General features: G+C 40.6%; 1 protein-coding gene across 2 annotated transcripts in view; it reads left to right on the forward strand.

The window, feature by feature from the left end:
* The window catches only part of cadm3 (cell adhesion molecule 3), a 436,972-nt gene that overhangs the window by 316,010 nt on the left and 106,301 nt on the right, over positions 1-14,661 (forward strand). Inside the window, exons 1-2 of one of the 2 annotated variants that reach the window (XM_060906021.1) lie at positions 7,070-7,128; positions 14,422-14,577. In XM_060906021.1, coding sequence (XP_060762004.1) covers positions 7,098-7,128; positions 14,422-14,577 — 187 coding nt within the window. In that variant the 5' untranslated portion in view covers positions 7,070-7,097. Of the gene's footprint in view, positions 1-7,069; positions 7,129-14,421; positions 14,578-14,661 lie in introns of those variants that run through there. The other variant, XM_060906020.1, reaches the window with a different exon arrangement.

Consider the following 14,661-nt stretch of genomic DNA (forward strand, 5'->3'; position numbering starts at 1 on the left):
TGATTGGCCAGGATTCAAAGGATTGATGGAACATATAGTACACTGCAAAAAAATTGTCTTAGCAAGTGAAAATATCTTGAAAATAGTTGAAACGATCTAGCATTTCCTATTAGAAGAATACAAGACACCAGTTCTGAGATTATTATACCTAGTTCTAGATTTCAACCAACTTATTCTAAGATGTCTTATCAAGTAAAAATATCTGTCCATGCAGAAAGATTATTTCACTAGTACAACCCCGATTCCAAAAAAGTTGGGACAAAGTACAAATTGTAAATAAAAACAGAATGCAATGATGTGGAAGTTTCAAAATTCCATATTTTATTCAGAATAGAACATAGATGACATATCAAATGTTTAAACTGAGAAAATGTACCATTTAAAGAGAAAAATTAGGTGATTTTAAATTTCATGACAACAACACATCTCAAAAAAGTTGGGACAAGGCCATGTTTACCACTGTGAGACATCCCCTTTTCTCTTTACAACAGTCTGTAAACGTCTGGGGACTGAGGAGACAAGTTGCTCAAGTTTAGGGATAGGAATGTTAACCCATTCTTGTCTAATGGAGGATTCTAGTTGCTCAACTGTTTTAGGTCTTTTTTGTCGAATCTTCCGTTTTATGATGTGCCAAATGTTTTCTATGGGTGAAAGATCTGGACTGCAGGCTGGCCAGTTCAGTACCCGGACCCTTCTTCTACGCAGCCATGATGCTGTAATTGATGCAGTATGTGGTTTGGCATTGTCATGTTGGAAAATGCAGGTCTTCCCTGAAAGAGACGTCATCTGGATGGGAGCATATGTTGCTCTAGAACCTGGATATACCTTTCAGCATTGATGGTGTCTTTCCAGATGTGTAAGCTGCCCATGCCACATGCACTAATGCAACCCCATACCATCAGAGATACAGGCTTCTGAACTGAGCGCTGACAACAGCTTGGGTCGTCCTTCTCCTCTTTAGTCCAAATGACACGGCGTCCCTGATTTCCATAAAGAACTTCAAATTTTGATTCACCTAACCACAGAACAGTTTTCCACTTTGCCACAGCCCATTTTAAATGAGCCTTGGCCCAGAGAAGACGTCTGCGCTTCTGGATCATGTTTAGATACAGCTTCTTCTTTGAACTATAGAGTTTTAGCTGGCAACGGTGGATGGCACGGTGAATTGTGTTCACAGATAATGTTCTCTGGAAATATTCCTGAGCCCATTTTGTGATTTCCAATACAGAAGCATGCCTGTATGTGACGCAGTGCTAAGGGCCCGAAGATTACAGGCACCCAGTATGGTTTTCCGGCCTTGACCCTTACACACAGAGATTCTTCCAGATTCTCTGAATCTTTTGATGATATTATGCATTGTAGATAATGATATGTTCAAACTCTTTGCAATTTTACACTGTCGAACTCCTTTCTGATATTGCTCCACTATTTGTCGGTGCAGAATTAGGGGGATTGGTGATCCTCTTCCCATCTTTACTTCTGAGAGCCGCTGCCACTCCAAGATGCTCTTTTTATACCCAGTCATGTTAATGACCTATTGCCAATTGACCTAATGAGTTGCAATTTGGTCCTCCAGCTGTTCCTTTTTTGTACCTTCAACTTTTCCAGCCTCTTATTGCCCTGTCCCAACTTTTCTGAGATGCATTGCTGTCATGAAATTTCAAATGAGCCAATATTTGGCATGAAATTTCAAAATGTCTCACTTTTGACATTTGATATGTTGTCTATGTTCTATTGTGAATACAATATCAGTTTTTGAGATTTGTAAATTATTGCATACCGTTTTTATTTACAATTTGTACTTTGTCCCAACTTTTTTGGAAACGGGGTTGTATTAAGTAATTTTCTCCTCAAATTCAGTTTTCAGTTTTTGCAGTGTAGAGGGTGGGTCCTGCATTAGTATGTCACGAGGAGATCCCAGTGTGTCACTGACTGAGGAAGCTGTCACAGAGCTGCCGACGTTAACACCACGTCAGGGCAATACGAGGAGTGAGGAACAGCTCACCCCTCCTCCTTCTCTCAGGGAGTTCCTTGAGGATTTCCTCTTAGAGCAGTCACGAGATGAAACTCTGTGTCATATGTTTGAACAAGAAAGAGTAATTGATGGTCAAACTCTCCAGCCAAACACGACACCAGCCTTCCCGTATTTCTCTATTATTAAGGATAGGCTGTACTGAGTGACGCAGGACACTCAAACCAGTGAACAATTAACCCAATTGTTAATCCCTAAGAGCCGTAGGGAACTTGTGTTCCATGTGGCTCACTTTAATCCCATGGTTGTATACTTAGGGCAGGATAGGACACTAGCCCAAATAATGGCCCGATTCTATTGGCCAGGGATTCATGGGGATGTCCGTTGGTGGTGTGCAGTGTGCCGTGAATACCAGTTAGTAAATCCTGTAGCCACTTCAAAAGCACCTTTGCTCCCTCTCCCTCTAATCGAGACCCCCTTCAAGAGAATTGGTATGGATCTTGTTGGGCCATTAGATCGGTAGTCACATGAGTATCACTTTATTTTAGTCCTAGTGGACTATGCAATGCGATATCCAGAAACAGTGCCTCTCCATAATATCTCAACATGCAGTATTGCAGAGGTGCTCTTCTGTGTTATCTCCCGGGTCAGGATTCTAAAAGAAATCCTGACAGACCAAGGCACTACGTTTATGTCATGCACACTGCACAAGCTGTATGAGTTGTTGGGAATTAAATCTATTTGCACCAGCGTCTATCACCCACAAATGGACGGTTTAGTAGAGCGCTTCAACCAAACCCTCAAAAATTTAATTCGGAAATTGGTAAGTGAGAATGCACATAATTGGGATAAATGGCTTGAGCCCCTGTTATTCGCAGTATGAGAGGTCCCACAAGCCTCCATGGGATTTTCCTCATTTGAATTATTGTATGGGCAAAAGCCGCATGGCATTTTAGATGTGTTGCTAGAAAATTGGGAGGAGCTACCTTCACCTAGTAAAAATGAAATTCAATATGTTCTCGATCTGCATGCAAAGCTCCACACCCTTATGCACCTCACCCAGGAGAATTTGCGGCAGGCACAAGAGCGTCAAGCCCAGCTGTATGACGGGGTGTGTGCCTTAGGGAATTCATGCCGGGAGACAAAGTACTCGTGTTACTGCCCACGTCAAGCTCCAAATTAGTCACCAAGTGGAAAGGGCCCTTCAAGGTCACACAGCGAATCTGGGACGTTGACTATGAGGTGAGATGAAGGGATGGGGTGGGGCTTTGCAAATTTACCACCTCAACCTATTGAAACATTGGAATGAGGGGGTCCCTGTGGCATTGGCGTTGGTAATTCTGGAGAGGGCAGAGCTGGAGCCAGAGGTAAAAACCATTAAAGTGACCACTCAAACTGCTCCATTCCCTTGTGGAGACCACCTCTCACCGGCCCAACTCACAGAGGTTGCAAAGTTGCAAGAGGAATTTTTTGATGTGTTCTCGCCCCTTCACGGCTGCACACACCTCATAGAACACCACACTGAAACGGCCCCGGGGGTGCTGGTGCGTAGCCGCCCTTACCCAAACACAAAAAAAGGTGGTTCAGGATGAACTCAGGGCCATGCTCGACATGGAAATAATTGAGGAGTTGCACAGTGACTGGAGCAGCCCAAGACCAATGGCTCGGTCCGGTTCTGTGTAGACTACAGAAATGTCAATGCGGTGTCTAAATTCTATGCATACCCAATGCCTTGCATTGATGAGTTGCTCGATTGGTTAGGTGCTGCTCACTTTTATTCAACACTGGACTTAATGAAGGGATATTGGCAGATCCCCTTGACTCCTCTATCCCGAGAAAAAACGGCCCTTTCCACACCGTTTGGATTACACCAGTTTGTCATGCTTCCTTTTGGGTTATTTGGGGCACTTGCTACATTCCAGCAGCTCATGGATAAGATCATCCACCCCCACACCACCTATGCAGCCACATACATTGACGACATAATTGTATATAGTAACGATTGGCCACGGCACCTTGAGAACCTTAGGGCCATCCTAGAGTCACTGACGCATGCGGATCTCACAGCTAACCTGAAAAACTGCAATTGGGTGGGTGGAAGTATGGTATCTGGGTTTCCACTTGGGTCATGGGCAGCTGCATCCCCAAATTGGCAAGACAGCAGCGATTGCGGCCTGCCTGAGGCTCAAGACCAAAAAGGGGGTAAGACAGTTCCTGGGGCTGGCTGGCTATTATCATAGGTTCATACTTAATTATTTGGTCGGCACCAGCCCGCTGACTGATCTCACTAAAAAGAGAGCACCAGATCCAGTCCAGTGGATGGAGCAGTGCCAACAGGCTTTCACCAGGGTAAAAGCTGCACTGTGTGGGGGGCCACTCTTATGCTTCCCTGACTTCTTTCTCCCCTTTATTTTGCAGATGGATGCATTGGACAGGGGACTGGGGGAGGTTTTGTCCCAGGAGGTGGAGGGCGAGGAACGTCCCGTGCTGTACATCAGCCATAAGCTCTCAATGCGTGAGCGTAAGTACAGCATCATCAAGAAAGAGTGCCTAGCCATCAAGTGGACGGTCCTCACCCTCCGATACTACCTGCTGGGGCTCCCTTTCACCCTCTGTTCAGACCATGTGCCCCTCCAGTGGCTCCACTGCATGAAAGATGCCAATGCGTGGATCACCCGTTGGTATCTCACCCTCCAGCCATTTAAATTCAAGGTAGTCCACAGGCCGGGGGCGCAGATGGTAGTGGCGGACTTCCTGTCCCATCAGGGGGGGGAGTCCACTGCAGGCAGGACAGGCCTGTGTTGGGCAGTGGGGGTACATGTGTGTGTGTGTGTGTGTGTGTGTGTGTGTGTGTGTGTGTGTGTGTGTGTGTGTGTGTGAGAGTAGTGAGCGAGCAAATGAATGAAGCTGAAAAGTGACCATTATAAAAATAAAGTGTGTGTTTACATTATCTCCCGCCTGCCATGCTTCAGTACTCCACCCACATCAGGGCATACTACAATGACATAAAAAATGCAAATGTTATTTAAAACGAGCGAAAAAGCCCTCAAGTACACATAGCCTAGCTTACATACTTCAGATGGGTTCTTTTTTCTTTTCTGAAATTGGAAGCAGATGTTTTAAAACAGTCACAGCCATACAGTATGCATGAAGGGGCATGGGGACAAAAGCATACCTGTAAATGGTATGCATTATGTATTTAAAAATACCAAAAACAGGAAACTGGGAAAATTGGAAACTGGGAAGTTACTGTTACCACAAAATAAACAGTAATCAAATTGCACGTTTTTGCAAAAAAGGTCAATAATATACAGAAATATAGTCCAATGCTTTCATCAAAGCAGTACCAACTGGTGACAAAGTGTCAATATGAGGAAATGAAAATGAAAGGTTAATTGTCACACACTAATGATGTATGCCTGCTGGAGTTCATTGTACAGGAACAGTCAGCACTTTATACGTACGTTCAGTATATTGAAAATAAAATTGAAATTTGTTGAATATCAGGATTTTATGTGAAGTGATCCTGAAATCATGGAGAGAAACTACTGGAATAATCATTATGTTGTATTTTTTATTCATATCATTCTAATTATAATGTTATTAGACTGATTTTAAAACATTTTTATTTAGATATTCAGCTGGAATTTAAAACAAAAAACCTTCCTTCTGAATAGGATTGCCCTGAGCTTTTGCAGTGTACTGTTGTCTCTGATTTTCTAGACTGATAATTGTTTTGTGACATTTTCTATACTAATATATTGTATATACACTCGCTGTCTGCTTTAATAGGAACACCTGTACAGCTCCACATTTATGCAGTTATCTAATCAGTCAATCATGTGGCAGCAGCACAATGCAAAGAACTATGAAGATACAGAGCAAGAGCTTCAGTTAATATTCAGAATGGGGAAAATTGTGATCACAATGACTTTAACCATGGCATGGTTGTTGGTGCTAAATGGGCTGGTTTGAGTATTTCAAACACAACATACACACACCACACGTACATACTAGTGCATCTCAAAAAATTTAAATATTGTGAAAGAGTTAAATATTTTCCATCAGTTATTTAAGTAAATGAATATTTTATATATTCTAGGTTCATTACATGCAAACTAAAATGTTTCAAACATTTTTTCTATTTTAATTTTGATAATTATGGCCTACAACACAAAAAAAATCTCAAAATATCAGAATATTTCATTTTGAGTTTCAGTAAATTACTATTCAAAACAGTATCAATTCCATGTATCTCTCAGTCTAGTTCAATACATGCACCCACAATCATGGGGAAGACTGCTGACTTGACATTTGTCCAGAAGATGGTCAACACCACCCTCCACAAGGAGGGTAAGCCACAGAAGGTCATTGCTGATAAGGCTGGCTGGAAAAGGTGCACAAGCAACAGGGAGGCCCTTGAGAGGAGTGTCAAGAAAAGTCAACTCAAGAACTTGGGAGAGCTTCACAAGGAGTGGACTAAGGCTGGTGTCAGTGTATCAACACTACACTGTCACATTCCTAATATCAAGTCACTCCTGAACCAGAGACAATGTCAGAAGCATCTTACCTGGGCTAAGAAGAGAAAGAACTGGACTGTTGCTCAGTGGTCCAAAATCCTCTTTTCAGATAAAAGTAAATTTTGCATTTCATTTGGAAATCAAGGTCCTAGAGTCTGGAGGAAGAGTGGAGAGGCACAGAATCCAAGGTGTTTGAAGTCCAGTGTGAAGTTTCCACAGTCTGTGATGATTTGGGGTGCCATGTTATCTGCTGGTGTTGGTCAACTGTGTTTTATCAAGTCCAAAGTCAACGCAACCATCTACCAGGAGATTTTAGAGCACTTCCTGCTTCCGTCTCCTGACAAGCTTTATGGAGATGCCAATTTCCTTTTCCAGCAGGATGTAGCAGCTGCCCACAGTGACAAAACTACTACCAAATGGTTTGCTGACCATGATATTACTGTGCTTGATTGGTGAGCCAACTTACCTGACCTGAACCCCATAGAGAATCTATGGGGTATTGTCAAGAAGAAGATGAAAAACACCTGACCCAAAAATATGGACAAGCTGAAGAAGCAAGCTGGGCTTCAATAACACCTCAGCAGTGCCACAGGCTGATCATCGCCATGCCACACCAAATTGATGCAGCAATTCATGGTAAAGGAGCACCAACCAAATACTGAGTGTATGATCTTAGGAAATATTCTAATAATTTGAGATACTGGATTTCTGATTTTCATGAGCTATGAGCCATAATCATAAAAATTAAGACAAAAAAAGGCTTGAAATATTTTCCACTTTACATGTAATGAATATAGAATGGCAGAGTGCATCAAGTCAGATATATCACTTTGTTATGAAGTATTTAAAAGAAACAGAAATCACTCAATAAAAGAATAGAGGGTTTTTTTCCCCTAATAGCTCCCATTATACACTCCAACCCAGTCAGTGGCAGTAAGTTGGTTTGCCAACCGCCAACAAAAAAAAAAGAAAAGAAATCCGAATCCCTATCCGAATCCCTTTGCTCATCTTTGCTCATCAAAGACTAGGCCTGTCCTGGATACTGATTTTGTACCAAATCATGATTATAATCACCTGTTGATATCACCTGATTCAAATCATATTATTATTTAATTGTTTTACCTCATTACTGGCCCTAAATTGTCAACTTTTTCTGGAATGTGCTGCAGTCCTGAAATGCAGGAATGGATGTATATTAACAAATGAAATGACGTTGACCAGACAAAATATGAAATAGCTTGGGTTCATACTGTCTGCAGTGAAATACAAGTCAAAGTAAATTTACAAATCACTGCTTTCTTTTTTTTATTTGCATTTTCCATACCGTCCCAAGTTTTTCTGATGTGGGGTTGTATAAGTTGTTGTATAAAAGCAATATTACACAAGCATGAGTACATTTTTTGAATATCAGCATGGCTATCATTACCTACAGCTGAATTACAGCCATCCTGATATTCAGTATAATTACACTTTTGCTTGTACGATATTGCTTAATTGTATCCACTGAAACTAGGCTCAGGGAACAATACATAATTGGACTTTTGTTTGCCTGTGTTATACATTTTAGGGTAAGATTAAATTGCTTGGGGAACAGAAATGTTCCTGTACAATATTATAATATCATGTAATGTTTATGCATATTATTAATTACCTGCAAAATCACTAAAGACGTCTTCTTTTGAACCCTTGAGCATTCCACAAAACATGGGCATCAGGGGAAAATTTTGTGTGCAAAAATCTCAATGTGTATCAAAAGAACAATGATGCTACAGTATATAAGTGTAGTTAAATCAGACAATAAATAATGATTATTCATCATTAATCTGGTGTTTACTGAACATTTTGGCAATATTTGCCAAAACTTTAGGATCCACCAAATTTATCAGCTGCAGGCTGAATAATGCTCACTGGTTATAATAGCTAATGCTAGAAAGAAATTGCCTTAGTGTAGACGTCACAACATTTGCACACACATGGACATAAAACACCATCTAGAAGTAGTCTACGAAAATCTACACATATGCTTAATAGAGAAGTAAATATCTGTTTGTTTAGACACAGACAGAGAAAAGAAAATTCACATGCACAAAAACTTCATACACACATACTGTATACACACCAACACACGCATTGCTAATAGACTCTTAGAGACTCCTTTCTAGACTAATAGATCGGTTTGTATGCAATTTGTGTGTGTGTGTGTGTGTGTGTGTGTGTGTGTGAGAGAGAGAGAGAGAGAGAGAGAGAGAGATGGCCCTCTGCAGTATGTACAAACACCTACACACAGCACAAAATAAAAAAATTAAAAAAACTTGTGGGAGTGTACAGACTTTGTACACTTGAAATCAGAGCCCAGCTGCAGTTGCACAGTCATTTAGCAGTGGTTTCAAGCATTCAAAACTACTTTTTGGCTTTATCAGCTATTGGCAGTTGAAGGCGAAATAAATATATAAACAGGTTTTTTTCTGTGAAAAAATTCTGATTTTTAAAATTAGTTTGTAGAGTAACATCACTTCTAAATTATGCTTTTATCTTGTACTATCAATTGGAATAATAATTAAATTATTAATAGAGCGGTGGCTACAATCATCGACAGTCCACAATTTAACACCTTTTCAGATTTACCAATAAAAAAATTTTTTTGCAAAGGTGAGTTTCAGTTACAACAGTTATTATTGGTTAATTAATCAACCGGAAACCACCCCACACACACACACATACACCCCCTTTGATCTTGCTGTCTGATGACACAGCTCGTTACTTGAGATGGAATTTTTAGCATAATCAGCAATTTGAGGAAAACCTGGACGGAGGTAAACATGGTCAAAAGATCGTGGATGTTTTTATTTATCAAATTCACCGATATTTCATGATATCCTTGTCGAAACCTACTTTGTTTCTGATTCTTTCATTTGACAGTCGCCATTTTGTATCTAAACGCGTGTTTGAGAAGTCACGTGAGTTGTCGATAATAGTGATCACTTTCACCAGTGTCCACCATTATTGACACCCTGTGGAATTAAGTGACATTTACAACTGTTATATCAATCTTTGTGTAACATTGTTGACATATTTGCACTTTAAAAAAATAAAAGTGCTGTGATTTATAATCTTTTTTTTCTGATTCATAACAGAGTGGAATGCTTATAGAGTATTTGGAATCCTATTGCAATAAATATAATTAGACCAGAATTAAATTCCTAGCACATAAAAAAATTACATGCTTGAAATATTCAGATTTTTCTATTCCATTCAGAAAATATTTTTTTGCAGTTTATTGTAAACATCTACCACATATTACAATGTCAGTCGACATTTTATTTATTTTTTTAAATAAATAAATCATCTGGATGTCGATAATTGTGGAACAATGTCAATAATTGTGGAACAGTGTCAATAACTGTGGACAAAGGTGTCAATAATTATGGAACAGTGTCATGTGATCTGATACACTAAGTAATCGAGAATTAAATCATTTTTTCCAGTGGAAATTTAAGTAATTATTCATGCACAATTTATGCATTTCTTTTCTACTTTTCTACTTTTGCAATGGCCAAAAGATCGTTAAGGTGTCAATAATTGTAGCCGCCACTCTAGTCTTGTGATCATCTTGTGATAATCTGTTTTATTTAGTCCCAGTCATTATAATGTTTTGCAACAGGTCTCTGTGCTCTTACAGGTTATCGGGTTCTATGGGAATGCGTGAATACAATCACTGCACAAATGCTGTCTGCTGTTGTGTGTGTGTTTTGTTCTGCATGCTTTATGCAATGGTGTTCATATACAGTGTCTTGCAAAAGTATTCATCCCCCTTGGTGTTTGTCCTATTTTGTTGCATTACAAGATGGAATTAAAATGAATTGTTGGGGGGTTAGCACCATTTGATTTACATGACATGCCTACCATTTTAAAAGTGCAAATCATTGTTTTATTGTGACACAAACAATAATTAAGATGAAAAAAACAGAAATCTGGAGTGTGCATAGGTAGTCACACCCTTTCGTACAACCCCAATTCCAAAAAAGTTGGGACAAAGTACAAATTGTAAATAAAAACAATGCAATAATTTACAAATCTCAAAAACTGATATTGTATTCACAATAGAACATAGACAACATATCAAATGTCAAAAGTGAGACATTTTGAAATTTCATGCCAAATATTGGCTCATTTGAAATTTCATGACAGCAACACATGTCAAAAAAGTTGGGACAGGGGCAATAACAGGTTGGAAAAGTTGAAGGTACAAAAAAGGAACAGCTGGAGGACCAAATTGCAACTCATTAGGTCAACTGGCAATAGGTCATTAACATGACTGGGTATAAAAAGAGCATCTTGGAGTGGCAGCAGCTCTCAGAAGTAAAGATGGGAAGAGGATCACCAATCCCCCTAATTCTGCACCGACAAATAGTGGAGCAATATCAGAAAGGAGTTCGACAGTGTAAAATTGCAAAGAGTTTGAACATATCATCATCTACAGTGTATAATATCATCAAAAGATTCAGAGAATCTGGAAGAATCTCTGTGCGTAAGGGTCAAGGCTGGAAAACCATACTGGGTGCCTGTGATCTTCAGGCCCTTAGACGGCACTGCATCACATACAGTCATGCTTCTGTATTGGAAATCACAAAATGGGCTCAGGAATATTTCCAGAGAACATTATCTGTGAACACAATTCACCCTGCCATCCGCCGTTGCCAGATAAAACTCTATAGTTCAAAGAAGAAGCTGTATCTAAACATGATCCAGAAGCGCAGACGTCTTCTCTGGGCCAAGGCTCATTTAAAATGGACTGTGGCAAAGTGGAAAACTGTTCTGTGGTCAAAGGAACCAAAATTTGAAGTTCTTTATGGAAATCAGGGACGCCGTGTCATTTGGACTACAGAGGTGAAGGACAACCCAAGTTGTTATCAGCGCTCAGTTCAGAAGCCTGCATCTCTGATGGTATGGGGTAGAGGTCTGCGCGGGACAGAATTTTCAGTCCCGCTCCCGCCCGCTCCCACATTGTGCAGTCCCGCTCCCACCCGCTCCCGCAAAGAATTATGGGTTTTCAGTCCTGCTCCCGCCCACACCTGCCATATTTTGTCCCACTCCCGCCCACAAATCCCGCATGATGCAGACGTTCGCGGTATTTCTCACGAAAGTTCTTGTCATTGGCTTGGGGAATTAAACATGCTGAGCTTAGCTGAGCTCTCCACTGACTGATCCTTCACCTAGCGCACGTAGCGAGGGTGCGCATTGCCAGGCACCTCTTTTTAAAGCAGCACTTACTTCTGAAGCACTGTGAGCTTCACTAGAGGAGCTCTGCTCTTCTGCCATGCTCGGAGATCTCAAACACAGAAGAGCGGAAAGGAATCGGAAACGTAGACCACATCCACAAATTTAGGCATCTTAAAATGTTTTTATTAATGCCAAATAAAATATCCAGCACAAATTATATATGATAGACATAAATTAATAATTTATAAATTTTATTTTAAACACGTTTTTAGTTAGCGGGACTGCAGCTTATCACCTCTCCTGCCCGCTCCTGCATTGTGCACTCCCCCTCCCGCCCACGCCCGCAATGAGCTTTCAAAATTTGTCCCGCGCCGCACTGCTTTGCGTCGGGTCCCGCGGGTCCCGTGGGACTTCCGCGGGAGTGCAGGGCTCTAGTATGGGGTTGCATTAGTGAGTGTGGCATGGGCAGCTTACACATCTGGAAAGACACCATCAATGCTGAAAGGTATATCCAGGTTCTAGAGCAACATATGCTCCCATCCAGACGACGTCTCTTTCAGGGAAGACCTTGCATTTTCCAACATGACAATGCCAAACCACATACTGCATCAATTACAGCATCATGGCTGCGTAGAAGAAGGGTCTGGGTACTGAACTGGCCAGCCTGCAGTCCAGCTCTTTCACCCATAGAAAACATTTGGCACATCATAAAACGGAAGATACAACAAAAAAGACCTAAGACAGTTTAGCAACTAGAATCCTACATTAGACAAGAATGGGTTAGCATTCCTATCCCTAAACTTGAGCAACTTGTCTCCTCAGTCCCCAGATGTTTACAGACTGTTTGTAAAGAGAAAAGGGGATGTCTCACAGTGGTAAACATGGCCTTGTCCCAACTTTTTTGAGATGTGTTGTTGTCATGAAATTTAAAATCACCTAATTTTTCTCTTTAAATGATACATTTTCTCAGTTTAAACATTTGATATGTCATCTATGTTCTATTCTGAATAAAATATGAAATTTTTAAACTTCCACATCATTGCATTCCATTTTTATTTACAATTTGTACTTTGTCCCAACTTTTTTGGAATCGGGGTTGTATGAAACCCCTAAATAAAAGCTGATTCAAACAATTCACTTCATAAGTCACATAATTAGTTGTGTGCAAACTGTTACATGAACCTTTACATGATGTCTGCATAAATCAACCTGCTCTGGAAGGGCCCTGACTCTGCAACACTACTAAGCAAGCAACATAAAAACAAGGAGCACTCCAAACAGGTCAGAGACAAAGTTGTGGAGAAGTATGGATCAGGGTTTGATTTATTAAAAATATCCCAAACTTTGAATATCCCAGGGAGCAACATTAAATCCCTTATAGCAAAATGGAAAGAATATGTCACCACTACAAACCTGCAGAGAGAAGGCCACTCACCAAAACTCACAGACCAGGCAAGGAGGGCATTAATCAGAGATGCAACAAAGACACCAAAGATAACACTGAAGGAGCTGCAAAGATCCACAGCGGAGATGGGAGTATCTGTCTGTAGGACCACTTTAAGTCATACACTCCACAGAGTGGGGCTTTATGGAAGAATGGCCAGGAAAAAGTCATTGCTTAAGAAAACATGTTTGGAGTTTGCCCAACAGCATGTGGCAGACTCCCCAAACACATGGAAGAAGATTCTCTGGTCAAATGAGACTAAAATTGATCTTTTTGGCCATCATGGGAAATGCCATGTGTGGTGCAAACCCAACACCCTGAGAACACCATTCCTACAGTGAAGCATGGTGGTGGCAGCATCATGCTGTGGGGATATTTTTCATCTGCAGGGACAGGAAAGGTGGTCAGGATTGAAGGAAAGATGGATGCCACAAAATACAGGGCAATTCTGGAGGAAAACTAGTTTGAGTCAGGCAGAGGTTTGAGACAGAGACGAAGGTTCACGTTCCAGTAGGACAATGATCCTAAGCATACTGCTAAAGCTACAGTGGAGTGGTTTAAAGGGAAACATTTAAATGTCTTGGAATGGCCTAATCAAAGCCCAGACCTTAATCCAATTGAGAATCTGTGGCATAACTTGATTGCTGTACACCAACGCAACCCATCTAACTTGAAGGCATTGGAGCAGTTTTGCCTTGAGGAATGGACAAAAATCCCAGTGGCTAGTTGTGTTATGCTAATAGAAACATACCCCAAGAGATCTGCAGCTGTAATTGCAGCAAAAGGTGGCTGTACAAAATACTGACAATTATTTATTTATTTATTTATTTATTTATTTTGGGGGGGGGGGCATACCTATGCACACTCCAGATTTGTTTTTTTTTTCCATCTTAATTATTGTTTGTGTCACAATAAAACAACAATTTTCACCTTTAAAATTGTAGGCATGTTGTGTAAATCAAATGGTGCTAACCCCCCAAAATCTATTTTAATTCCAACTTGTAATGTGACAAACAGGACAAACACAAAGGCAGATGAATACTTTTGTAAGACACTGTACAAGTCAGAGAAGACACCACATAAAGTTTTAGTGTGTTTGCCAAGTTTGCTGACATTGTGCCAACTACCCTAAATACCCTTAACATTTTTCCTTAGTGTTTCAACCATAAAATGTTTTCTCAGCTTTAAATCTTAATACTTGACTCTCTTTGTAATGTTGATGATATGGTGATAATACAATGCTATGGTGTTTTGTGTTACCATAGATGATGATGAAGATCCTTTCCAGCCAGTTACCTCAGACGAGACAGTGGTTGAGGGAGGTACGGTGACTCTGACATGCCGTGTGGCTGAGACTGATAATTCTTCCCTCCAGTGGTCCAACACTGCACAACAGACACTCTACTTTGGAGCTAAAAGAGGTGAGAGACACAGGGACTAGTAGGTGGAGAGGAATGCATGGATGGATGACTGGTCAGATAAATGGAATAATGGATTGGTCAACT

The sequence above is a fragment of the Neoarius graeffei genome, chromosome 23, assembly GCF_027579695.1.
Source record: "Neoarius graeffei isolate fNeoGra1 chromosome 23, fNeoGra1.pri, whole genome shotgun sequence".
Classification (NCBI taxonomy): Eukaryota; Metazoa; Chordata; class Actinopteri; order Siluriformes; family Ariidae; genus Neoarius; species Neoarius graeffei.